We start from the raw sequence: 27440 nt of genomic DNA on the forward strand, positions 1-27440 counted from the left end.
ATACATATATATTTGCATATGCATATATATACATATGTAGATGTATATATATATTATATCTAATAAAAGGAGCCCATAAAAACGCCAAAATATAGACAGTAAGTACTATATTTCAGAGACTGCCTGAAGAGAGAGACAGCAGTCTCTGAAGTTAGTACTTATTATCTATAGTGTGGCGTTTTTATAGGCTCCTTTTATTAGATGGAATTCTGTTGTAACGGGAAGCATTTTTACCAGCCATATATACCAACACACACACTCACACACACACACACACCACCACACACAACACACACATATATATATATATATATAAGATAGATATTATATATATATATATATATATATTATATATCATATTTTCTGCATCAAACTAAAAGCTCTTGCTTAAAACCATTCAATCCTTGTTTTTCATTTTCCATGACACGAAATCACCGGAGACAAACAACAACCACACAAGGCCTACGAGATATCCTGTCGTCCATTACTCCCTCCAGTAAATTGGATCATAAGCGTCCTATTGACGTTTGAACTCTGTTCGGCTGTGATTCCTACGACTCTGGAGTCTGTCTGTAATTGCTGTGAAGGCTCGTGCAGGCTCGTCTTGTCGTCTCTCGTTTCTGCTCGATGGGATTGGATTTTACTTGATTCTTCTAGTTTTCCAGTTTTTATGTAATTGTTGTAGAATTCGAGGTAGGTTTGGAGTTGCTGACATTTGTACTCTGTCAGGAGTTATTGCTGATGTATTAATCACCCCCTTTTTTCCACTTCACTTACGTTCATATTTATAGTATGTATTTGTTTGATTCAAGAAAAGTTTTGTTCATTAATATTTTGTCTTTGTCGTTGTTTATTGTTGATGTGTTCATCTCCAACCTTTCTATATTACCGAATGACTTCATTTACTTTTAGATTTTTTGTTTACTAATATTATGACATTTTTCCTTATTAAATACTTCTTCTTTTTCCCCCTATGGTTTTGGGCACTCCTTGTCGATTCTCTTCACTCGTGTGACTACCCAAATATGGTCTCTTTGCAGAAAGATATAAATTAGGTGATCTTTTAAGCAAATTATGTTAAGTGTCTTTACTTAATTTTCAGAACCCACCCGAAAGCTCCTTAGTAAACTGCGACTTCCATTTTTTTGAGAATGTCGAATCTTGCAGTAAATGTCTGTACAAAAAATTATATAATCGCAAATGTCTTACAGTAAATCAACGTAAATGTCTCATAGTACACGTCTGTGAAAAACATTATATCATCGTAAATGTCTTGCAGTAAACATCTGTAAAAACGTTATGCCATCGTAAATGTCTCGCAGTAAATCTTTGTAAAAAGTCATGCAATCGTAAATATCTCATAGTGTACGTCTGTAAAAAACATTATACCATCGTCAATGTTTTGCAGTAAAGTCTGTACAAACGTCATTTTGTTGTAAACTCTTGCAGTGAACGTCTGTAAAAAAGTTATATCATAATAAATGTCTTGCAGTAAAGTCTGTAAAAACGTCATATCATTGTAAATATTTTTCAGTAAACGTCTGTAAAAACGTTATACCATCGTAAATGTTTTCAACAAATGGGTGTTTTATTTAAAAACATAAATATAAAGGCAATGAATTTTATTCTAGGTAATATAATATATTTATCTGTGTTGCATTGTTGGAAATTAATCATTTGCAATGCGTGCATTCTTCTTCAAAGACAATAGTAAATATTTGTAAGTATTCAAGTTGAATATACTTCTAATTAAAATTTCAATATAAGTTTGAGAAATATTAGGTGAAAACGGTTTACTCTCAAAAGTTACCTCGAAGCAAAACTTGCTAGATTTTAAACAAATAAGTCTGAGATTATTCAGTAAAGTTGCAATTCGAAAATGCAGTTTCGCTTCATCGTTTTTGTAAGTGGTTGACAGAACATGAGTTGAAGGAGTACTTTGGTCAGAATGAAGTAATAATTTTGTTTTTACATTAAGGATGAACTGCTGCAGAGATTTAGAAAATTAGATATTTTTCAAACAGAGGTAACATTTGGGCATATAAAAAAATTGAATCTTTCCTACAGTGTGACCCCGAAGGGTTTTAACCCGGTATGTGTCCACCTTAGCGGCCTGTTGGAATGACCTTAAAAACATAAACAAAAGACTGTAGATATCATAAAACTAGTGACCTCAAAGAAATATCAGTCCTAGCGGGTCACTATTTAATATTGACATATTGTTTGGACCTTCAGTGCTTAAACGTTGGAGATTCACAGACGAACTGTTGAGGACTTGAATAGCGAAGGTTCCCACCTCTCTACTTCTACATGTTAGCCTTGGCAGTAACACAAGCTTTGAGAATGCATACTCTGTACTTCAGGTCGTCCATCATCTGGGGAACAGAAAATTGAAATGAGGCTAAACATATCCTTCAGATCAGCTGCTGTTTATCTTTGCAAGAACTTCGATGAGGGAACTTGAACTGGAGTGAAAACTTGAACGATTAGTCAACAGAAAAACGAAAAAGAACAAGTTGGAGATTTATATATATATATATAAAAAACTATTACCAATTGTATTAATATAATGTGAACCGACTCGGGCACTATAAATAACATTCTTTCACAAATTAAGGTAAATACATTACTTCGCAAATTAGATGCAGTATGTCTCAAAGCAAAATGGAAAATACATCATTTCACAAAGTAAATACATTATTTAAAAAATCAAAGTATTAAGTTAGTTCGCAAATTGAAGTATTACATTACTTCACAAATGAAATCCATGACTTCCTAAATAAATAAATACAAATATATAATATAATTAAAAATATAAATACGTGAAAATGAACTAAAATGAAATAAAGAAAAAGAAGTGAAAAAGAAAAAGCCAAGATTTAAAAAAATCAATACTGCAATAACTAGAAGTAAAAATGAAAGTAGATATATCATTTCCCGAACTGAAACGAATCCATTCAATCAAAACGCGACGGGAAAATAAACTAGAGTGATTCGGAACTCATACCTCGTCTCCAGGGGCAGCATCGCTGGGGGCACTAGCAGCTCCACACTTCTCGCTGGAGGCAGCATCCAGGAGCGCCGTTTTGAGCCCCTCTGGGAATTCTGGCTTCTTCATCGCCAAGGCGTTCAGATAGTTAATGGTGTTGTTCTCTCGGTTGTTCTCCAGGTATTCCTGCCATCAGATTCGAAGGTATAAGGACGCCCATTCAGTATTGTTGTAAACGGTATAGATTTTTGGGTCAGATAATAATGTTGATTGTTTTGTTTAAGTTTGATGGTATGGGTGGTTTTCCGTTTTGAAGTTTTGTGTAGATGTACAGTGGAGTGTCGGTGAGAAAACCCCTTCTTTTCAATACCAAATTTTATATATATTCTTAAATGTGTTATATATATCTTTATATATGTATTATATATATATATAATATTATATAAAATATAATATATATACTATATATATAGATCTTATACATATGTGTGTAGTTGGCATATTATAATATGTATATTATATATATATAAATAGACATATGTATGTGTGTGCATATATAATATGTTATATATATATATATATAATATATATATATATACTATATATATATATTATATATATATATGTATATGTAATGAGGGTTTTTGAAGAATGGTGCAACTTTCGTGTTTTGGCGTAAAATTTGCCTGCTATATACCAGGAATGCGTAATACGTTACACTGAGGCATGCAGCGGAAAACACCCTATATATCTCTCTCTCGTATCAGACCAACCTTATTTTAGCAATTGACACACGATCGTCGTCAGCAGACGATTCAAGAGTGGAATCATCATTATAAAATTCAAATATATAAACTGATTTTTGACCCTGTATAGGCTCTCTCTACTAGCCTGTTTAAGTAGCACGGAAAAAGCCGCTATTCGGAAAATAGAGAAGAATCTCTACAAGCGTAACGCTGCCGAAGTAGCCATTACTTTTAATAAAGTATGTTTGAGAGAGGGTCTGCTTCCTAAGTACATTATAATGATAATAATAATACTTACGACTCCTACGCTCTCCTGGATCTTTTTAGCGACGCATTCCTTGATCATTCCAAACATTGGACCGAATTTTCCTTCTCCTCCGTTGAAGAAGGGCGGGAAACGAGGTGGTCCGGAACCTGGGGTTAGAAATATTCGTTTTAAAAATAAAAATTGAAAAAAATAACACTGTAACGGCTTAGTAGTGTATTTGAGTTTGTGTTGCTTGAGGTGGTAGGGTTGGGGAACAATGAAGGTTTTTAGAGGCGACATTTGATATATAGGTCTTAAACTTCAAAGCAACTTGCATCTGCATGTGTGTGTATGTGCATATATATGAATATATATATTATAATATATATATATTATAAATATATATATATTATATATATATATATATATTATATGCATATATTTTGTATGCATATCATTTATATAATTATACATGTGTATATACCAAACACACACACACACGCACACACACACACACACACTATATATATATATATATATATATATATATATATATATATAATATATTATATGCATACATATTGTATGCATATACATTTATATAATATATACATGTGTATATACATACACACACATATATATACTTTATATTATGATATATACTTTATATATATATATATATATATATATATATATATATATATATATATATATATACTTGAGGGGTATATAGTGAGTGTCATTACTTTTCTGACAATCTAAACCATTTGTCTCTCTTCAATGAAGTCATGTCTCAATTGTCAAAGATGAAAGTGATAAGCCTTTGCATTATTCATGCGTTTACTTATGTCATTTAGCAGTGACATTTACTTTCTAGTAATTACGTGTCGTGACTTAATTCTTATAAGCACTGTCTTACCTAGCATTTCCTGCTTGCATTGCTCCTTTGCATTGCAGAGGTCAATAGGTGGTTCCATCAAGTCCATGCAGTACTGGGCATTTGCACCGCAGTTGTCAGTGTCACATATGATTCCTGTGAAAATAGAAAGATGAATACATTAAAAAATTGTATTAAATCATTTTATATAGTACACATCTGTAATTCTTCCTCGTAAACCGAAAGATGATCGATTAAATAAGCAAGTTACAAAATTATACTTATCTGTATGGGACACCACTTCCTAAATTTAAAGAAATGCTATTTGAATTTTTATCATTTTTTTCTCGCTTATGGTGAACATTAATAGATGAGATATGCTTGAAGCATCAACAAAAGCATGAAATTTGTAAACATTGATTGATTGATGCAAAAATGTACCATGGCGTCACAACAAAAATTTGTAAACAGGTGGACAAGAGATCATTGATGAAAGAGGGAGAGAAAGAGTAGACGAGAATCCTGAGGAAACACTAGTAAAGATGGGAAAAAGAACAGGTGTTGCGTCATCAACGGCAGCAGACATGAAACACTTAAACAAAGCAGCTAAGTCGAGAGTGACAGCAAATGTTTATCTGAAGACTAGGAGCAGATGACCAGACACCAGTAAGATAGAGAAGAATATCAGCAATAGATGTCACCATTTTCTTTTCAATTCACTCACCATACATAGCCAAGAGCATTTTCTTGGGATCCTTGCACTCCTTCTTGAACTGCGCAGCGGAGAGCGCAAGGAGCGCCATCATGAGAACAGCAGAGAACTTAGCCATGATTGTAATTTATTCCTGTCGATAAATGGAAGTCGATCTGTTGCGAAGTATAAAATGGGCATGGATCGTTTATATCATTACATATATATATATATATATATATATATATATATATATATATATATATATAGATATAGATATAGATATATATAGATATAGATATAGATATACATATATATATATATATATATATATATATATATATATTATATATATATATATATATATATATATATGTATGTAGATGTATGTATAACTGAATCACGAAAGTTTGTAACGTGATAAATGCATAAATAAAGGTATAAGCCACTAAAGAAAGTGAAACACTGGGGTAGCTGCAAAATCTGTCGACTCAACGTCTGTCTGCTAAGTAAAGGACGTTGAGTCGAAAGATCTTGCAGCTACTCCAGTGTTTCACTTTTCTTCGGTCGCTTTATACTTAGATATATATATATGGATATATATTATATTATAGATATTATATATATATATTTATATATATAACATACATATATACATATATATATATATATATATATATATATATATAATATATATATATATATATATATATATATATTATATATACGCATTTTATGCAAATGTCATATATATATATATATATATATATATATGCATACACACACACACACACACAGACACACATCTCACCTAAAAGGACTCACCGTGTTCAGTGCCGCTCAGCTAAGGATTGGCAGTGCCTAGGCGCCGCTGATCATATATAGGAAAGCCGAAAGGAAGTGGGTGGGGGACTGGAAACCATTTAGTCTATATTTTCTGGAAAGGACGTGCGAAGCGCATATTGGTCCCGGCTGTGACCACGGCGGTGATGATTAGGTCCTGAAAAAAAATCAACGAAATTGCTTATGTATTCTGATTTTTTTCCGGTTGGTAAACACTATATACCGCGGTATCAACCCGTAATAGCGGCCGCGGATAATGGGCTGACTCCATTCAAACCGTTTGAAATGACACAAAAGGTGTTTTTTTTGGCGACCTTGGGGGAAACACGTCGTTTCAGAAATGGGTGGTAATGTGGCTTCGCTGGGCACAACGAGGCCTACAATGCAGGATGTTGAAGGTAGTGGCCGCGTGAATGTTTTTTTTTTTTTTTTTTTGTGCCTGGCAACATTTGACGTGCTCTAGATGTTTTCAGATCTTATGTAATGTGCGTGTGTGTGTGTGTAATATATAAACTGTATAGTGTATATATATATATATATATATATATATATATATATATATATATATATATAAAGTATACACGCCACGAGGGAAGATAAACAACTAGTGTTTGTTTATCTTCCCTCGTGGCTATATCTTTATATATGGATTTATCACGTTACTAACTTCGTGATTCAGTTATTACAACATCACATAACACACACACACACACACACATATATATATATATTAGATATATGAATATATAATATATATATATATAGAGATATAGACATACATATTGTATGATATAGAAAATATTATCCAGATTATATATTATATATATAATAATTATATATATATAGTTATATATATATATATTATATATATATATTATATATATTATATAAAGTATAAAAGGCCCATTAGAACATCGTTTTAATGTGTCTTTTATAACTTGATACGTTATCCTTGTTTTTAACAAAACAACAATTTATTTTACCCACCACCACACCCACACACCTCTATATACATATATATATATATTGTATGTATACATATAATATATAATAATATATATATATATATTATATATATATATATATAATATATATATATATAATGTGTGTGTGTGAACCCTATACGGAGAAAGGACTAGGCTCTTATATAAAGACGAATAAGGAAGACAGCTAACTTTAATAGAGGCTAAACCTTAGTCAAGAATTCCATCCACTTAATATTCCTGTATTGACCAGCGTTAATATTTTCGTTTCAAATTCACCGCCGTTTGATTCCCTTTCAAAATTTTATGATTTGGCACTCGGAGCAGCGCCTCTGCTTTGATTTGTCCCGATTCCAAACAAATTCCCGACTGGAATTCGGCATACTACAAACACACTCTAGTGGAATTATGTAACCAGGAGCGTATGAATTTTATGGTGCAGCAAGAAAAAAAAAAAGAGTTTTGTGAGGCGTGTGATAGGCGTCTTCAATTCTTCCAGAACAAGACCTTGTGACGATGACTCACATTAAATGAGTAGTGCCAAAAATCGAAGGTTACGCAACAACATCCTGAATTAATACAGTTTAGACGCGCTGGAGATTTTAACGGCGTTGAAAAAGGCTCTAATTTCAGCCTTCGTGATTTTGATGGCGTCGAATGACTTGAGAATCACCTGAGATAATGTCCAAGAATCGCACTGAATATTCAGTGAAAGAGGGAACGCTCCCCTTAAGAGGAAAATGAATAAGCGAATTGTTATCCACAGAGGGAGACAGGACTATAGTAGATTCACATCAACCGTGCATTTGATGTCTAGGCCAGTCCCTTACGACGCTCCTGATTGGCTGTTGATAAGCCAGTCACAAGGCTGGAAACTCTCAGTCTGTTGAGAGAGTTCACATAGGTAGGATATGTGTTCCACCTCTCCTGAGGGATACTTTTGAAAGACGTATCCCTCAGGAGAAATGGAACATACATCCTGCTTATGTGAACTCTCGAGAGAGACTGAGAGTTTCCAGCCCTGTGATTGGCTTATCAACAGCCAATCAGGAGCGTCGTAAGGGATTGGCCTAGACATCAAATGCACGGTTAATGTGAATTTACTATAGTCTTACGGCAACAAGGAGTGATCCAACCGCCAGCTTACTTGGGCCACGTGCCAAAAATCGACGGTCAAATAGAGCGGTGTTTCACTAGAGGAAATGAAAATAAATACGCTATATTTTATTAGGGATCATTTTTCTGTACTGTTTAACATGCCCATTATTGATTATTTTTCCATTTTCATTCTAATAAATAAATCATAAATATCCTATCCTAAAATTCATGTATCTTCTAACTCAAAGCAAAACACCTTTTCCCCAGACCTTTTTAGGCTGTCTTACCCGAGGCATACTCCCCGAGTAAGCGAAACGAAAAATAAGGAGGACAGTCGAGTTTATAAGACAATATAGCTTAGTTAGAATTATTGGCTTTGCAGGAGATTTAAAAACAGTTGTATTTATGAAGCAATTTATTTGTTTCATTCGTCGACCAGACTTTCTCCCTTCCGCATCATAGTAAAGCACACTCAAGCAGTGGTCGGGCCTGGAAAGTAGTCAAATTTAGAATCATTTATATATATATATATATATATATATATATATATATATATATATATATATATATATATATATATGTATATATATATATATGTAGATATACATATATATATATATATATATATATATATATATATATATATATATATATATATATATATATGTATATATATATATTTGTGTGTGTGTGTGCTTAAAAAATCACAGTAGATGCACGTGACTTCATAAATAAGCGAATCCCACAGGAAAATGATAGTCAGAAATCCAAGCGCTTTCGTCTTTACTAAGACATTGTCAAGGAGCTAATGAAATACAATGGAGAGAAAGGTCTCAGGTACAAAACAAGATCAAGAATACCAGATGGTTAATTGTCAAAAGGGTAAAAATTAAAAGAGATAATCCATTATTATCGAATATAACACGGTCACAAACCTAAACAGATTTGACCCTAACCGAAATTACAAAGTATCTTTACAGTCCAAAACATGTAAAAACTGAATATATTAATTTTGTTGCTTATATTTATCTACAACTTTTCTCATTATGAAAGCATCAAGTTTAAATAAACCAAGACTTAAATTTAGAACATTTCTATTATTTGACTTGATGAAACAAGATTCAATGAAATTCCTTGAACTGTGTCATTACATGGGATTAAGGCTCTTGCTTGACTCCAGTTAATAGGATGGTCTAAATCTTTCATATGTACGAATAATGCATTCGATATTTGCTGTTTGAGACGTGTGAAAGAGATTTACCGGTCTGTCCGTAATAGACTTTATCACACTTTTTGCAAGGAATTTCATATATGCAGCCTGGAAGATCTTTAGGAAAATTTTTCATTACTAAACTCTTGACATTTATATTACTGGAAACAATATTTATGTTTAGGTTTGTGACCGTGTGATATCCGATAATCCTGGATTATCTCTTTTAATTTTTACCCTTTTGACAATTAACCATCTGGTATTCTTGATCTTGTTGTGTTCCTGAGACCTTCCTCTCCATTGTATTTCATTAGCTCCTTGACAATGTCTCAGTAAAGACGAAAGCGCTTGGATTTCTGACTATCATTTTCCTGTGGGATTCGCTTATTAATATATATATATATATTTATAGATAGATATATATATATAATAGATATATATATATATATAATATATATATATATATATATATATATATATATATATATATATTAAAAAATGTGTGTGTGTGTGTGTGTGTATGTTCATGTATATATATTCGTGATTCAGTTATATATATAATATATATATATATATATATATATAATATATATATGTGTGTGTGTGTGTGTGTGTGTATGTATATATACGTATATGCGAAATTGTGTGTATATGTATACACATACATGCATACATACATACACGTACATTCAAAATTTAACATATAAACATTAGGTGTGCGTTTTGATTTCAAATACAAGTTACATAAATATATAAAAGGTGTGGCTAAAGTATAGTTACGCAACAACATCAGTAAGAAAAGTAGATCTCAGCCCTATTACCCCACTCCAGACTTGCAGACAAGTTTAGTTCATTTTACAAATTATTCTCTAAGATAGAATATCATATCGACTCTAATTTGGAATCCTGTTGTGGCTTTTAATCATAGAATTTTGGTACTGGAACATCATCCAAAAAACAAAGTAGTTTCTCTACTTACAAATTGATTAGGCATTCATACCAGCAGCTAACCCAATCTTCTAACTTGCCATCTGGCTGGAAGCACTGTGGGTATAAAGCAGTTGGAGTTCACATGTGATGACTACGAGGCATAAATGTAAATGTATTTATACGTACTGACTACGTCCACATATATATATATATATATATATATATATATATATATATATATATATATATATATATATATACGCGTGTTAGTATTTATAATATATATACACATACATATATAAATATATATACATATATATATATATATGTATATATATATATATATATATATATATTATATATATATATATATATATATATATATCATATATATATATAGTATAAAATGTATATACTGATGTTATATATATATATATATATATATATATATACATATATATATATATATATATACACGTTTACATGTGTGAATTATATACATATACTATATAAGTCTTGTGTGTATGTTTATGTACATTATTTGTATACAAACAAACGTACACGCCCATTTGCGCATCTATAGCATAGACATAATCAGGTAAATGGTTCAAATCCAAAAACTCACCAGGCGTCAGAGCCAAGACGATGTTAGCGTAGTTAGCGCAGTTCGTAAAATCCGCCAACAGTCCTCCGCTCGTGTTTTCGTTCCTCCTAAGGCAGCCTGGGATCCTTTCCATGCAATCGGGCGATCCTTTGCACACAATGAAAGCTTCAAAGGCAGATATTCAGTGTTACTTAAAATTATATATATATATATATATATATATATATATATATATATATAGTAAAATATATATGGGAGATATAGATATATATATATATATATATATATAATATAAGATATATGTATATATATATATATATATATATATATATATATATATAGTATATATATATAAAGGTTTTTTTGCCACGAAGGAAAAAAATGAAAAAAAACACCAGTTGGCCGAGTATATATATATATCATAATATAGATATATATATATATATATATATATATATATATATATATAGTAATATATATATATATATATATGATGTATATATATTGTAAATATAGTATATATATATATGATAATATATATATATAATATATATATATATATATATATATATATATATGTGTGTGGTGTGTGTGTGTGTGTGTGTGTGTGTGTGTGTGTGTGTGTGTTTAACAACAACAAACTCATGAGAGTGATCATACAAATAGCAAAAATATCACAGTGCAAATTGCAGGAATAAATTAGCAGATGCAAAGCTTCATTTTATACAGTCTTACCCATGTTGTATTGCAAGACGTCTTCAAGTCTTTGTAGCTTGATGGGAATGTCCTCACTTCCCTGGGCACTGATGCAGGTATGACCAATAACAGTGGTGTGACCCTCAGTAGTACCTTCATTTTCCAGTCGTGCCACGGAGCAGATTCACCTTGTGGATGTATGAACAGGAATTTTCTGTTACTATGCTTTATTGTTGGTCTTAGGAAAGTGTTGATTTTAAGCTCTTGTTTATATTCATTCATATCTTACTGATCGTAACAATTGTATCGCTCTTGATTTTTTTTTGTAAGTTGTACCTAACGCATGTTTTTCGTCTTGTTCGTCAATATTTGTTGGAAAACGATCCGAACTCCTGTACCTCTTGCACAGAATTCTTTTAAGTAGGCTTTCTAAAACACTTGTGAATATTGAAATTTGTGAATTCCTCGGTTGGTAGATTTTGTAGAAAATTGTATACGGTTAATAAATCTTTGAAAAATCGTCTCGTAATATCTATAGTAAGTGATTACTTCAAGTTGTAAGTTATTAACTAATAATATGTGCTTAATTGACATTTTCCTTGATAAAAAACAAAACCAGTTATTAACCAATCTTATGACCTTGGTATGGTAATATTCGTTACCTTTAAACATTATATAGGGAGCGAGAATCATTTCAGATAGATTTTCTTTATACGTGGTATCTGATTAGCACAGCGTTCCAACAATCAAGCCTAACCAAAAGGTGCTATCTTAGCCAACGATAATTGTCGTCCATGATATACACACGTCTTTAGCAAAACAAAACAACGCGTAGCTTTTTGAGCAATTTAATATCATTAGAATTGTCAAAAAAAATTAGAACTGATTTTAGATTATTATACTGAGGTACAAATGGAAACTCGCAGAAGCAAGGGTAAGCGAATGCATGCGTTATTAAGCAGTAGTTTCGACTGGCATAAATAAGAAAAATATATGCAGACGAGAATGGCACTTTGGAGTAGCATTATTTTCTTCCAAACTTACGAAAATTGATAATGTAAAACTGTTTCTTTATAGCAATATTATATATATATATATATATATATATATATATATATATATATATATGTGTGTGTGTGTGTGTGTGTATACATACATAATATAGTATGTTTGTATATATAACAAGTGATTACCTGCACACACCATTTACACTTATAACCAACTTCGACTCTAGCTTGTGTACGTCCTCCTCTGTTCGTGGATCGAAACTGAGAAGTAAATGTTTGTTTTTCCTCTGTATTTCAAAAGCACTTTCAACACGGTCACGTAATTTCTTCACTAGAATAAAACTTCAGTCAGATGTGCAGTGGAAGTCATAGGTTGGTTTCTTGGAAAATGAAATGATCTCTAACGGTTGTGTTTGTTCAGCAAACTGTAGTGTCTCTCATCTCTCTCTCTCTCTCTCTCTCCTCTCTCTCTCTCTCTCTCTTTTATAGCATATGCTCAGAAACTGTTTTATGGATTTCATAAATATATTTGTTCTCTATTTTGTGCACTTATTCTCTTCAAACTTGGCAAATAATCAGGTAAGTATTCTGAGGCGTTTGGTAAATGCATCGACCCCTTATTATTGTCGACCTTGACGTAGTTTTAATAGCCCGGATTTTAGCAGCTTTTATGTAGAACTCTGAAACTATAATAGTTGGTGGCCTCTGGTCTGAGGATCTTTGTCAGGATGTGTAATGATTAAATTTGTGGGGGGGGCAGAACGGAAGGGAGACTCAGGGGGAGGGGAGGGAGGGGGGGGGGAGGGGACAGTTGACCCCCTCCTGTGTATATAATATATATATATATATATATATATATATATATATATATATATATATATTGTGTACATGTATATAATGTGTTTTATTAATTGCCTGTAAACGCGAGAGATATTTCAACAGTGAAAATATGTTGCCATGCAGGCAGATCCTGCTCCTTCAAATCGTTATTGGTCCACGGATATAGATTAGTTTTGCCCTCCCCCCACCCCACCCCGCCTGTCCTTGGGTTATAAGAATAGTTTTTGCAGTGTCAGCGTGAGACCGCTTCTCTCTCTTCCTTCGTTTACACACAGGGAGAGAGAGAGAGAGAGAGAGAGAGAGAGAGAGAGAGAGAGAGAGAGAGAGAGAGAGTCACTGTGTGTGTGAGTGTCAAATGAATTTTGAAATAACTTACCCACTGATTCGTACACTGTACACGTTCGAGATCAATAAGTTCATCGGTACAAATTGAGAGCGCAGTTCAATGGAAGTGAGTAGACCGGAAAGTGACTGGTTTGGTGTAAAAGGAGGTCTTAGAAGATTGTGATGTCTCCGTGGCTGTTCACTATATTTGTGGATGTAGTGGTGAAAGAAGTCAAAGGAAGGACGGTATATGTAGGTGCAAAGTTGTAAGATAACATGAGTCATGAATGGAATATGGAATAGTTATTCATGCAGATGATGCAGCGCTGCTTGTGGACAGTGAAGAGAAACTGCAGAAAGTAGTAGGAGATTTGGAAGATGTTCCAAGAGGAGAAAGTTGAAAGTAAATGTGACCGAGATGAAGAGAATGTAAGCGAAAAGAAGTCAGAAAGCAGTGGCAATAAATGTTTCAGGTTAGTGGAATGATATAGAGACGTTTGATTTTTATATTAGGAAGCCAATGTAGTGGATGAAGATAGGGTGCAAGAAGTGAAACAAGAAGGTGGGGAATAGTGCGGAATTGTCTGCAGAAACCAAGACAGGAATATATGAATGAATAATGAATTCAGCTCCTTTGTATGAACAGTGAAATGTGGATGTTGAACGCAAATGAAAAATGTAAACTATAAAAGGTTGATAACAGCGAAATTAGCTGCTGTGTAGTTTAGTGTTATCTCTGATGGCGATGAAAATTTTTGGTATTTGCTTAAGTGCCATTGAAATATTCCAGTCACTATTACGACTGCACTGTGGACTCATTTTAAGCTTTTCATGTCCTTAATACGATTTCCACGGAGATATTAGAAATGCGAAAATAAAAATGAAAAGAAGTTTTCTTTATTGCGTAGGACTTTTGCAAATTTCTTTTCAGAGACGGCAAAAGTAATTTTTTTTTATTAAATTTTTGCTATTATTACGAATCATTTTGTTCGTCGAGCTAATTTTATATTCATTTTTTAATATAAATGATTTTATTGACGAATATAGTGAGTGTGACCAGTAGACTTCATATTAAAAAGTATTTTTCCTATTAAATTTTTGCTATTGTTACAAATCTTTTTATTCATCTAGCATATTTTGTATTAAATTTTCTTTCAATAAATATTCTATCGGTCAAGCATCCTTTCAAAGATCTCTCTCTAAAAAAAAAAAAGTGTTAACATTCAGTAACTGGAGTGTCATGACTTGCGTGTGAGTTTCGTGTACAGGGTCAATTTAAGGTCAATGTCAGTGATGCTTCTCGGAATGAGAGTCATGGTTTGCACGTTCCTGCGCACTTATAGTAGTGTAATTAGCTCTCTCTCTCTCTCTCTCTCTCTCTCTCTCTCTCTCTCTCTCTCTCTCGGTCACACATACCTGTACGTACACCCACGAACGTACTGAAACATGCCACGATTACTGTCTGAAATGGAAAATTTCCGTCGTGAAAATATCTCTCTCTCTCTCTCTCTCTCCTCTCTCTCTCTCTCTCTCTCACACACACACACACACACACATACCTGTACGTAACACCCACGAACGTACTGAAACATGCCACGATTACTGTCTGAAATGGAAAATTTCCGTATCGTGAAAATATCTCTCTCTCTCTCTCTCTCTCTATCGTCTCTCTCTATCTCTCTCTCTCTCTCTCTCACACACACACACACACACATACCAGTACGTACACCCACGAACGTACTGAAACATGCCACGATTACTATCTGAAATGGAAATTTCAGTATTTTGGTATTCGTTCACAAGTGGACATTACGTCGTGAAAATCTCTCTCTCTCTCTCTCTCTCTCTCTCTCTCTCTCTCTCTCTCTCTCTCGTTCGTGCAGTTATTAGTTGATATTCCTACCGTCGATTCCAAGCCTGAAGCCACAGGTGTGTAGATGTGAATGTTCTTGAGTGTATTGAACTAAGACCGGAGACACTCCTCGAGAAGCGTACTTTAGTGTATGCATGTACTGTATACAGATAAAGTAAATGTGTGTTTTATACAGTAATATATATAATATATATAGATATATATAGAATATATATATATATAATATATATTATATATACACAGTATGATTACTATATTATATATATCTATATATTATATATATAATATTAATTAATATATATATATATATATATATAAATATAATAGATATAATATAATATAATATATAATAAATAATATATATGTGTGTGTGTAGTTACAGTAGTGATATATTATATAATATATATAAATAATATATATATATATTAGACATATATACACTGTAGTGTAGTACCTCAAAAAAAAGTAAAGACCTGGACCTTCCTGGCTTTTGGTACCTTTTGCTATTCTGAGCAAAGATCTTATGCAATTTATTTCCTTGAAGCTGTGCAAGAAGCATTTTCCAATCCTTCTTAAGGCAGAAACTACGGTTCTTGCTTTACAAAAATAAAATAAAATAAAAATAAAAAAAAAAAAAATAAGACTCATAGCTTCGTGGTCACCGACCTTTCTTAACTATCGGATTGTCACACTGAATTATCGTGTCGCCCAGGAGGAAGGATTTGTTGCGATTAGTTCTTCTTTTTTTTATGTGTGCTAGCCCTACCCTACGCGCCCCTACAGTGTGTGGAAACTCAGGTTGCCTTTGTCTTTCTTTGAGCTTTGTGCACGTAGTGCCATGGATTACGTTGACCTCAGAAGATAATAGAGTTAACAGAAATTATCAAGGACTAAAATCTCCTGTATTGGAATTTGAGGTGTGTTTCCGTTTTTTCGACTTTTCTGGAATAGACTTTCGCTACCCCTTGTCAAGGAATGTGTTACTTTCAGGGGAGACTAAGATTGGACGTCGTGATCTTGAGGGCAGGACAATTTCGGCCGTTTTGTAGAAACCTGGACAATGGAGGGTTGTTGCTATTCTTATAATTGTTCTGCCTGACACATTTATTTCATTTCCGTATATAGTATATGTTATAATATATATATATATATATATATATATATATATATATATATATATATATATATATATATATATATATATATATAATTATTGCATGTGCGTGTGTATGTACGTTTGTATATGTATATGTATATTATATGTATATAGATATATATATATATATATATATATATAATATATGATATATATATATATATAATATATATATATATATATGTATATATATATATATATATATATATATAGAGAGAGCAGAGAGAGAGAGAGTAAAATTTAGTGCTCGTGTGCAATTGAGCACTCGCTAACTCATAGTAATACTAGTGCCAGAAATAAGACTTAGACGAACCGTATCTATTTTCTTTGCCTTTGTCATACCGGAATAAAGTTATTCCCTTCAGTTTTATGCTTTATGCTTCCCTAGGTGTCGTACGGAACCTGAGAAGGTATACTTCGATACTAGGTAGTACCTTCTAGAACTAAGGATACATCAGACCTCGGGCGCCTTCGTATCTCCAAAATAACCGCTGCTATAAATTTCGATCGCTAGGTCGGTATATATCCGCATCGCAACGGCTTGGTTTATCATAGCTCTATTTGAACGCACATGCGCCTCGGGCGCTCGTCCTGAAGTATCATTGTCGTAACTGACCACCGACACGTTCCCTAAATCGGCCCGGTAACCCGGCCACCCGAGGGCCATGACCAGTTCTTTTCAGGGGTCACCTTTGTTCAGGAGCTTGGGATGAGACTGCAAATTGTCGCGAGGTTACTGCGGGACGGTATAGTGTCTTATGGGTCATTTGTATTGGTTCGAAAGGCTTGTTTGTTTGAGGTCACTTGGGGAGAGGTGTAGAGGGCGGAGGCGGAGTAGAGGGGGGGGGGGGGGTCGCTCATACGTATACTTTGGTTTGAGCTATCTATGTCCCCTTAAGATACACGTCCACTGGTTTTACACATTTCTAAGTCAATTTACGTTTTCGTGTGTTTATCATTTATATGTATTATATTGTAAACAGTTATTATTATTATTATTATTATTATTATTATTATTATTATTAGAAGAAGAAGAAGAAGAAAGAAGAAGAACTCTCATAAACTATATTTTCTCTTCAGCGTTGATATTGGTCAGTAACTGGCCAGTGTTCTTACTAAGGTTAAAATAAATAATATTAACAGCGCTTGTTATTGACCAGTATTAACGCAGAAGAGTAAACAATTATAAAGTAAATTGAGAGGATATAACATAAACTCGCACGATGCTGCCATCTTTTATAACAGGACAGATTATTATTATTATTATTATTTTTTATCACAGTCATCCTATTCGACCGGGTGGTTTTATAGAGTGTTGTTCCGGGTTGCATCCTGCCTCCTTTGGAGTCCATCACTTTTCTTAGTATGTGCGCTGTTTCCAGGAGCACACCCTTTTGCATGAGTCCTGGAGCTACTTCAGCCTTTAGTTTTTTCAGGTTCCTTTTCAGGGATCTTGGGATCGTCCCTAGTGCTCCTATGATTATGGGTACAATTTCCACTGGCATATCCTATATCCTTCTTATTTCTATTTTCAGGTCTTGATACCTATCCATTTTTTTCTTTCTCGTCTACTTTGGTGTTCCATGGTATTGCGACATTTGTGAGTGATACTTTTTATTTGATTTTGTCAGTTATTATTATTATTTTTAATTTAGGTTTTATTGAAAATAAAGGCTATTTCAGCCGCGTTTATTTTGTATAGACTTTTCTCTATTCTTCTTATGACTGACTTTTCTTCTGTACTCAAGTCAGTAAGAAGAAGAATAGAGAAAATCCTCTACAAAATAAACGCGGCTGAAATAGCCATTATTTTCAATAAAACCTGTATTAATGACTGTCTTCTTCCAGCATATTATTATTATTTATTATTATTATTATTATTATTATTATTATTATTATTATTATTATTATTATTATTATTATTATTATTATTTTCTTTTTTGACTGAAGATGAACCCCGGGAAGGGTTTGAAAGCTTTGTAAAGGCTGTTTAAATTATACACGAACTCACAAAAATTTGATTATTGTGGACCTCTTAGAACTTTATATATATATACTCTCGCGATAGAGAGTTTTTCCGTTATTATCAATAATATTATTAATACTTTCGTACAGAGACAAAGTGAATGCAGCGCTAGTTGAGCTTCCAGGAATTTTCCAGACCATCTGGAGAAGTGCGTACCAAAAAAAAAAAAAAAAAGTATAGGAGCAATAATACTCAAGCGTATCAGTCTCGCTCGGGGGGATCGTAAAATCGGGGGAGCTTTCGTACATCCGGTTCCAGGTTACTTGTGATGCTAAGAAACTTCTAAGAGACTGAGACTCCCCCATTTGAGATATTTCGACGGGAAAATTTAGTATACGAGTGAGAACAGCCGATGAGTTCTGCTTTTTATAAAGTGGTCATTGCACTCGTTATGGAGTTATTTAAAATCAAAATACAAGGTTAGATAGTTCGGATTAACATCAAACCAAAAATTGGAAATCAGAAAATAAAGCTAAATAGTTGGAATTAACATGAAACAAAAATATTTGAAATCAAAATATAAAGCTAAATAGTTTCGAATTAATACGAAAGCAAAAATTTGAAATCAAGATGTAAAGCTAAATGGTTCGAACTAAGATCAAACAAATTTTAAATAATAATAATATAAAGGTAAATAGATCGCATTAACATAAAAAATTGAAATAATAATGTGATGCTAAATAGTTCGAATTAACGTGAAAAAAAAAATTGAAATCAAAATGTAAAGCAAGATAGTTCAAATTAACATCAAACGAAAATTTTGAAATCAGAATGTAAAGTTAAATAGTTCGAATTGACATAAAACAAAAACAATTTTTTTTCATGTCTGACCCATACTCACGTGAAATAGCAGATAAATTTAACGAAGGCATTTGCTTTCGTAAAGAACACGATCCTTTTTTTATGAAATTAACATCAATGTCAACTTGTTTTTCCTTTACAATGTGTTCTTTTACTGAAGAGGAAAAAGTGGTTAGCGGAAGAGAAGAGAAGGGTACGTTCGGTTGTGATCATATTAGCTCTCCAGAAACTGTTTGTTTCATTTGTGCATGGTGAACAATATATATTTTGAACAATATATGTTGTGAACAATGTATGAGATTGCTATGTTATGTAATTATGGTGGTACGAGAGCAACGGGTCGTTTTTAGAAATCTGGTGTTAGGTCGTAGTACCTTCAATTTATGTAATTAATTTTATTATAATTAAAAGAACGATTTAACTATGTATAATTGTTCACAATCAACTCTGGTGTTCAGTCGTGGAACCTTCAATTTATGTAATTAATTTTATCATAATTAAAAGAACGATTTAACTATGTATAATTGTTCACAATCAACTCTGGTGTTCAGTCTTGGAACCTTCAATTTATGAAATTAATTTTATCATAATCAAAAGAACGATTTAACTATGTATAATTATTCACAATCTGCGTAACTTTTCTATTGTGAAACGACGACGCAAGTTCTGCATCATGAATTAAATGATTTCCCATTTATTCCACAGATGCGTCGACGTCGACGAGTGTGCCCTATTCCGACCGTGCTCTCAAATTTGCGAGAACACGAACGGGACCTTCAAGTGTCAGTGCGTGCACGGATACTCCTTGAGAGAAGACTACGTCACCTGCAAAGCCCACGGGCCTCTCCCGGTTCTCATTTTTGCCAACAGAGATGATATTAGAAAGGTGAGATACTAATAATTCAAAGGTTTCTTGTTCGCGTGTGACGTCGTAAATAGCCAAGCAAGTTTCGGATCTTTCTTAGATAGTGACCCTCCAAAGGTTTCCTGGGGTCGTTTTCTATGACTAATTTTCTTTGGTTGGTCATTATCTTTATGGTATTTACAGTCTTGTTTACGTCTTTTAAGGTGATCCCCAACGGGGTTGCACTAGACACGCCGCAAAGGTATATACTATCTACGAAAGATCCGAAGTTTCTTTTGGAAGTCTCTCACTGGGAAACTTGATCAAGATGATTATTTTGCATCCGTGAATTAATTACGCTATATTTAAAAGCCTAAGGTTCAAATAGCAACAAGATTGTCCCTTACGTCGGAAAGTTGTGTTTAGAAACCCTTAAGGTCTGTTTTCCTCAGTCACCCAAAAATTCAGCCATAAAGGCTTTTAGAGTCTTAAGCAGACCTGTCTAAAAAAATTCAGTTGTGTGATAAAGGCTTTCTGAGAGTTAAGGAGGCCTGTCTGTGCATAGGAAACGTTTTCATTTTTTTATTTAGGCATTTTAAAAATATACATATTGTTCCTCCTCTTTCGTCTTAAGCAATTGAGCTGCTTCCTATATCGTTGGACAAAAAAGATTCATGGTTCAATTGCGTACCCCTGATCTAGGCACTGTAATAATCTTAGCCTTATTTATTTTTCTCTATCTTTTCACAGCTTCACATCGTCTTTGTCTCTCTGTCTATTACTTTATTAAGTTAGGCTTCTCGTATTTCCGTGACCATCCTTTCCAAACAGCTAACGTTTGTCCGCCTCAATATCCTTCAGATCACTCTAGACGGCCAGGATTACCAACCGGTGGCGTCGGACTTACAGAACGCCATCGCCCTGGATTACCACTTCCACAAGCAACTCGTATTCTGGACTGACGTCACTCTCGATGCCATCATGACCGCCTTCATCAACGGGAGTGGTGGTGGAGGGAGAGGTATGGGAAAGTATTCCTGAGGCATCTTGAAATTTGAGGTCCTTCTTGGATCAGTATAAAGTTGCCGTTGAAGTATTTTCGTTGCCGACAGTGTGAGGAGTCAGTCACTCAAAAAAAATCGGGATTAGGTTCAGTTTTTGTTATGAACGTTTAATTAAAGTATGCTTGAGCTTCGTTGTGATCTGCTGGGTAGTTATTTATTTCGATTTTTTTTATGCTGTGCGCTTTTTGTGAATATATAAATGTTTTGCCTCAGTTTAAGGCAGAAAATTGATCTCTATTCACTTCAGAAGAATAAAATGTTGCCCCATAATAGTTAAGCACAGAAAAAACACATGCATATAATATATATATATATATATATATATATATATATATATATATATATATATATATATATATAGTATATATATATATATATATATATATATATATATATGTGTATATATATCAAGGCTAGAAAATGTTTTTATTAATTCAATTTTTCCATCTGACTTACAATGCCTGCATCCCCCGCCCCCCCTCCTTTTTTTTTTATACCAGTGACATTTTTTCTTTTCTTATTAAACAAACCTACCGCATCTGTTGGACTAAACCGTAGTTATTTGATTTGTGCAGTGGAACCCAAGCAGATCTAGTTATTAAAGGTTTTATTTCCACACAAACCGGTAATTGTTGTTTGTCCGAATTTGTCCTAAAGATTTGGAACAAGAAATATTTCCCTTCTCTCATTGACAGCCATTGTGAGGTGGGGTCTGCGGCAGCCAAGTGGAATAGCTGTCGATTGGCTGAACGACCACATTTACTGGCTGGACAGTGAGACCAGGAGGATTGAAGTTGCTGAGCTGGATGGGTAAGGAAAACACTCTCCAAAACTTTATTTGCGACATTAGGCAGCTGGCCCAAATAAAGGATGTCTCCGTGTTTCATACTTTTCACTGCTTGAGTTGTGGAAAACTTACGTTAGCCACTACCTATATAGGTAGGCCTACCTACACAGAAGGCTTAGCCACTACTATATATACCTACCTACACAGATGGCTTAGCTACTATATAGGTACTGAAAGTAACATGTCAAGCCGCCGCTCTCCTCCTCCTCCTCACTCGTCTCATTTCACAGTTTATTTGTTTCCTCTTATTGTCTTTCTGAGATAATTTCTCTTCTGCAGTTCATTCTTCCGTATTTCTTTATTTGTTGTGGGATACTTTCCCTTCAATTGGGTCATTGGGCTTGTAGCATTCTGCTAATAAAGTTAATGCAGAGTTCTCTTGAGTCAATGCCCGTTCACTTGATCAACTCTCTACCCATAACCTCTTTAATCTCGTAAGTCTCTTCAGTAATTATTTCAGACGTTGTTTTGTTGATCTAAAGAGCTACCTATATGGTATAAGGTTGCTTGTATAAAGGTTTGAACAGACAGACCTTAGTACAGTATAGCAAGCATCAAAGGGGATGAGTAACATTTGACTTTTTACATTTTGATTACAGTCGATTTAGCAATCTTACACAATTCATTCAGATGCAAAATGCATTGCTGTGCCTTTCATCTAATTTCCGAATGAACAACTGTGATACCGACAACTATGTTCTTTGATTTTTAGTACCCTATTGTGTAAAACTTTCGTCCTAACAGCTCAAGCACTTTCAGAAATCGTGTAATTAGTTAGCTTTAGACTTTATATCTTATATGGCAATCAAGACTTTTTTTTGTTTTGTATTTTCTCATCAAAAATTTATTTTCAGATCCAACCGGCGGCCACTGATATGGACAGATTTACACAAACCCAGAGCCCTGGTTCTCCACGTTGCAAAAAATCTCCTCATCTGGACAGATTGGGGTAACAGTTTACTACTATGCTATGATTTACAGAAAAGAGAGAAAAAAAAACTTGGGAATGAGGTCTGAGAAATAGGTTTGCAGGTTAAGTTGCTTGCAACTTGTGCTCAACTTTTAACTAGACCTCCTTTAAGAATTACAAAAGAAATTACTGTTGATTCCTGTTATATACTGATACGTATTAAATTGAAAAGCCAAATTGCAGTACAATGGACCCGTGCAGAATTGAGTACAGTAATTAGGGTTACTCCCACTTCATCTTCATGGATGTTGGGTTTGTGTCATGAAATTTAAGTCGTCTTAATTAGTCTTTGTAAGATGTTACAAGTATTTTTTCAGAAATCTTGAAAGAATGCATACAATGTCTCCAAAAATGTTTAAATAATAATATTTTTATTTCAGGGTCATTCCCTCGCATTGAGCGTGCTTACCTCGATGGGACAAGTCGTCAGGTTATCATAGGTGACGATCTCCAGTGGCCCAATGGTATTACCATTGACTACCCGACAGAGACCATTTATTGGGTTGATGCCAAACAGCATGTCATTGAAGCTGCCCACCTGGATGGAACAGACAGGAGACTGGTGAGAGAAAATTATAATGACATAGCCACATATTTACTTAAGCAGCAGGAAAGGTTATGTGCTAACCAGTGATATAGGTGGCTAAATTGTTCTGAATTTTAAGTGTAAACTTATTACTTTGACAGTACATTACATCACTGTATTAGACCGTTTGATGATTACTGTTGTTATTGAGATGTCAGTTTACAGAAATTAAATGAACTACTATAGTAATTGTAATATTGTATAAACCCTGTCCTCAGACAGCTAAAGTATGGACCATAAAATGATCTTATTTAGAGTGTACATTTTTTCCGGAAAATTTAAATTTTGTAATTAAGCAGCAGATTTTTTCCCTCTTCCTGCAACACAGGCCTCTCACTCACAACCTCCATAATGAGTTACTGCTGTCAGTTCCCCCCACATGGTACACTGTAAGCATTACTAAAGGGTGTTTGGAGCGTCCCTTCAGCCCCTAGCACCCACTCTTTAGTAGCCTTCTACTTTACCTGTTCTCCACCTTCCTTCTTTCAATCTTGCTGCCCAACCTCTCCAACTATTAGTATATCTTGGTGCAACTGTGGTGTTTTCTCTCAAGTCCATATTTAGATCATTGTAGTTCATTTCTCTTTTTTTCTGGTTATCGTGATCTTGTTGTCCAACCACTCTAACTCTAATGGGTATTATTTAACCTTCCTTACTTTCATTTTTATTAGGTTTTTTAGCAACAAGGATTGTATTGATAAACATTAGGATACTCAGCAGTGCCTTAACTAACGATTTCAAATTTACTATTTTAAATTTATGTTACAGATCAAAGACCATGGACTGCCGCATCCATTTGCCATAACAGTGTTTGAAGACAACCTCTACTGGACCGATTGGAGAACGCATTCAATCCACACAGCCAATAAACGAACTGGCAGAAATCATGCTGTCATACATGCTAACCTCCCCTTTCCAATGGACATACACAGGTATAATCTTTGAATACCTAAGAGTAAGAATTAGTAACATCTGAAAATAGTAATATAGTATATTGATCACTATTGGTATGATGAAAATCAAGTACTAAAGTGTGTTTTGCAGTCAGAATGGTATTTTTATATTGAGAACTTTTTTTCACAATTCTTCTGGTATTGATTTCTGTAGATATTTAAACAGTGCTAAAGTAACTGAATAATGATAGTATCGAGTAGAATGTATCCTCTTCACATTTTCCTTTAAACTATAGACTCCTTTCTGTTTCAGCATGCACTATCAGCGACAGCCCTTACCACGCCCAATGGACCGTGTGGGATGTGCGGTCGATAATGGTGGGTGCTCACACCTGTGCTTACCTGGAAAAGATTCTTACAGGTGTTACTGCCCTCATGGACTTGTCCTTCTAAATGGAAAGTGAGTTGTAAAATGTTCTTTTGAACCTGGAGTGTAAAATTATATCCAAATAGCAATATGGTACGAAGATGGATACTTTGATATAACTGGGAATTTAGGCTTGAAACGGTTTCAGTTAGTCTCTAGGAAGAGAGCAATTAGATCCAGGTACTGTATGTAAGTGAAAATTAATGTTATGCCTTCTCACAGCCATTTCCGGGAGTGAGTACCAACGCTTAGTCTATGAGGCCGATGTAATTTCCCTTTTTCAGTCTTTGCAGTGATCGTCCGAACAACGTTCTGGTGTTTGCACAGCGGAGTAACCTCCGGATGATATCTCTGGATGAGACTGTGAGAGAGGCCCTAACAAGAGACCCACAGATTCCAGAGGATACCAGTGCTCATCCTCATATGGACACAGTGCTTCCAGTGGAAGATGTTGTATCAGCAGTTGCACTGGACTTTTATACAACAGATGATTTAGTTTACTGGACCGATATTGAGACAAAGACAATTAGTCGGTCTCATCTGAATGGCACCAAGCAAACACTTATAGTTAAAGACAGTTTAGGTAAGGATTACAGTTTACTATGTACGTATATACTGTATGAAGTCATAGATATTTGTTGATGAGTTTTACTTAACTTGGCGTGGAGCATGAGGACAAGTGCACAAGTGACAGTATTCAAATTCTTATGCCACTGGAGAAAACCATTTTGCTTGCATTCAGAGTTATCCAGTCATTAATGTTACACTTGATTGGTAAAGTATGGCCATAAATATATTATTGTTCATTAGAGTCTGAACAATTTCAGATATCCTATGTCTTTATCTTTGTACAGATTTGCCAGGCGGGATTGCTGTTGACTGGGTGACCAACAAGCTTTACTGGACAGATGCTGGAATGAAGCGTATTGAAGTTTCCAATCTTGATGGATCCATGCGCTCATTATTGATCTGGGAGGGTCTAGATAAGACAAGGGATATAGTTGTGGATCCTCAAGGTTAGTTATTTTATATCTACAGTCTATTATAGCCTGTCTTGTACAATATTGCGTAATTTACAATGCAGAGAATTAAGTAAAGTTGAAAGTTAGAAAATTGCAATACAATTTAACTAGCAGTACTTCATTTTAAATTCCTTTATTTCTTTAACAGATGGTTACATGTTCTGGAGTGATTGGGGCAAAGATGCCAAAATTGAGAGGGCCTATATGTCAGGAAAAAATAGAACAGTACTGATTAACACAAATTTGAAATGGCCAAATGGTTTAGCAATTGACCACAACAATCAGCTTCTCTATTGGCTGGATGCAAGTTCTAAGACTATTGAGACTGCTACGCTCGAGGGCAAGAATAGAAAGCCACTGATAAGTAAGTGAAATATCTAAAGGATAACTTATAACAAAGAAACTGAAGTTTTGATGTATGTATCAATTTTAGATTTTACAGTATATCCATCATTATTACGTACACTACTTACTGTATCCGTATTGTATTAACTCTGTAACCATATTTTACAGAGGGAACAATGTCTCATCCATTTGGACTAGCCCTGTGGGAGGATCTCATATTTTGGTCTGATTGGGACACAAAGAGTATCCATGTTGCCAACAGAACATCAGGCAAAGTTGGACAAGCATTTGTGTAAGTAGCTGTCAGTATCTAGCTTTTGCAATGATGAAAACTGATTGAAAATAAGGTTTGAAGCTTTCACATTTTCATTTTCATTAATTGGTGAGAGTAACTCATACAAGATGTAATTTTCACTTGTAGAAAAAGGGTCAGTATAGATGGTTTTAGTCTTCATGTATGTCTTTCTTTCAGTTTTAATACTGTTGACTTTTAGGATAGAA

General features: G+C 33.9%; 2 protein-coding genes and 1 long non-coding RNA gene across 4 annotated transcripts in view; 1 reads left to right on the top strand and 2 right to left on the bottom strand.

The window, feature by feature from the left end:
• Positions 1-27440, top strand: part of LOC135210085 (low-density lipoprotein receptor-related protein 4-like) — a 471815-nt gene that overhangs the window by 408016 nt on the left and 36359 nt on the right. Inside the window, exons 11-21 of the mRNA XM_064242883.1 lie at positions 20647-20827; positions 21647-21806; positions 22545-22659; positions 23551-23645; positions 24047-24228; positions 25021-25184; positions 25459-25605; positions 25857-26155; positions 26427-26588; positions 26743-26958; positions 27108-27231. Coding sequence (XP_064098953.1) covers positions 20647-20827; positions 21647-21806; positions 22545-22659; positions 23551-23645; positions 24047-24228; positions 25021-25184; positions 25459-25605; positions 25857-26155; positions 26427-26588; positions 26743-26958; positions 27108-27231 — 1845 coding nt within the window. The remainder of the gene's footprint in view (positions 1-20646; positions 20828-21646; positions 21807-22544; positions 22660-23550; positions 23646-24046; positions 24229-25020; positions 25185-25458; positions 25606-25856; positions 26156-26426; positions 26589-26742; positions 26959-27107; positions 27232-27440) is intronic.
• LOC135210509 (uncharacterized) lies at positions 1608-6467 on the bottom strand. Of its 2 annotated transcripts, none has more exons than XM_064243392.1 (6): positions 6376-6467; positions 5584-5726; positions 4902-5015; positions 4034-4149; positions 3008-3175; positions 1608-2375 (listed from the first exon to the last, which is right to left on the bottom strand). In XM_064243392.1, exons 2-6 carry the CDS (start codon positions 5687-5689, stop codon positions 2307-2309), a joined length of 573 nt encoding a protein of 190 aa, XP_064099462.1. In that variant the 5' UTR covers positions 5690-5726; positions 6376-6467; the 3' UTR covers positions 1608-2306. The 2 variants fall into 2 exon arrangements, with proteins under 2 accessions (XP_064099462.1, XP_064099463.1); XM_064243393.1 differs by having other exon boundaries at positions 6362-6383.
• LOC135210086 (uncharacterized) overlaps positions 10694-27440 on the bottom strand; it is a 31527-nt gene continuing 14780 nt past the window's right edge. The window contains exons 2-5 of the long non-coding RNA XR_010313450.1: positions 24076-24204; positions 11954-12102; positions 11240-11383; positions 10694-10728 (exon numbers count right to left, since the gene is read on the bottom strand). This is a non-coding gene — a long non-coding RNA (uncharacterized LOC135210086). The remainder of the gene's footprint in view (positions 10729-11239; positions 11384-11953; positions 12103-24075; positions 24205-27440) is intronic.

Source organism: Macrobrachium nipponense, chromosome 39 (assembly GCF_015104395.2).
Source record: "Macrobrachium nipponense isolate FS-2020 chromosome 39, ASM1510439v2, whole genome shotgun sequence".
Taxonomy (NCBI): domain Eukaryota; kingdom Metazoa; phylum Arthropoda; class Malacostraca; order Decapoda; family Palaemonidae; genus Macrobrachium; species Macrobrachium nipponense.

Excerpts from the sequence above, each read along its gene's own strand:
- LOC135210509 (XM_064243392.1), bottom strand. The coding sequence starts at position 5,689 with ATGGCTAAGTTCTCTGCTGTTCTCATGATGGCGCTCCTTGCGCTCTCC. Across the intron at positions 5,016-5,583 it reads AATGCTCTTGGCTATGTATG|GAATCATATGTGACACTGAC; the intron begins GTGAGTGAATTG and ends CTATTTTCACAG. Across the intron at positions 3,176-4,033 it reads TCCAGGAGAGCGTAGGAGTC|GAATACCTGGAGAACAACCG; the intron begins GTAAGTATTATT and ends ATCTGATGGCAG.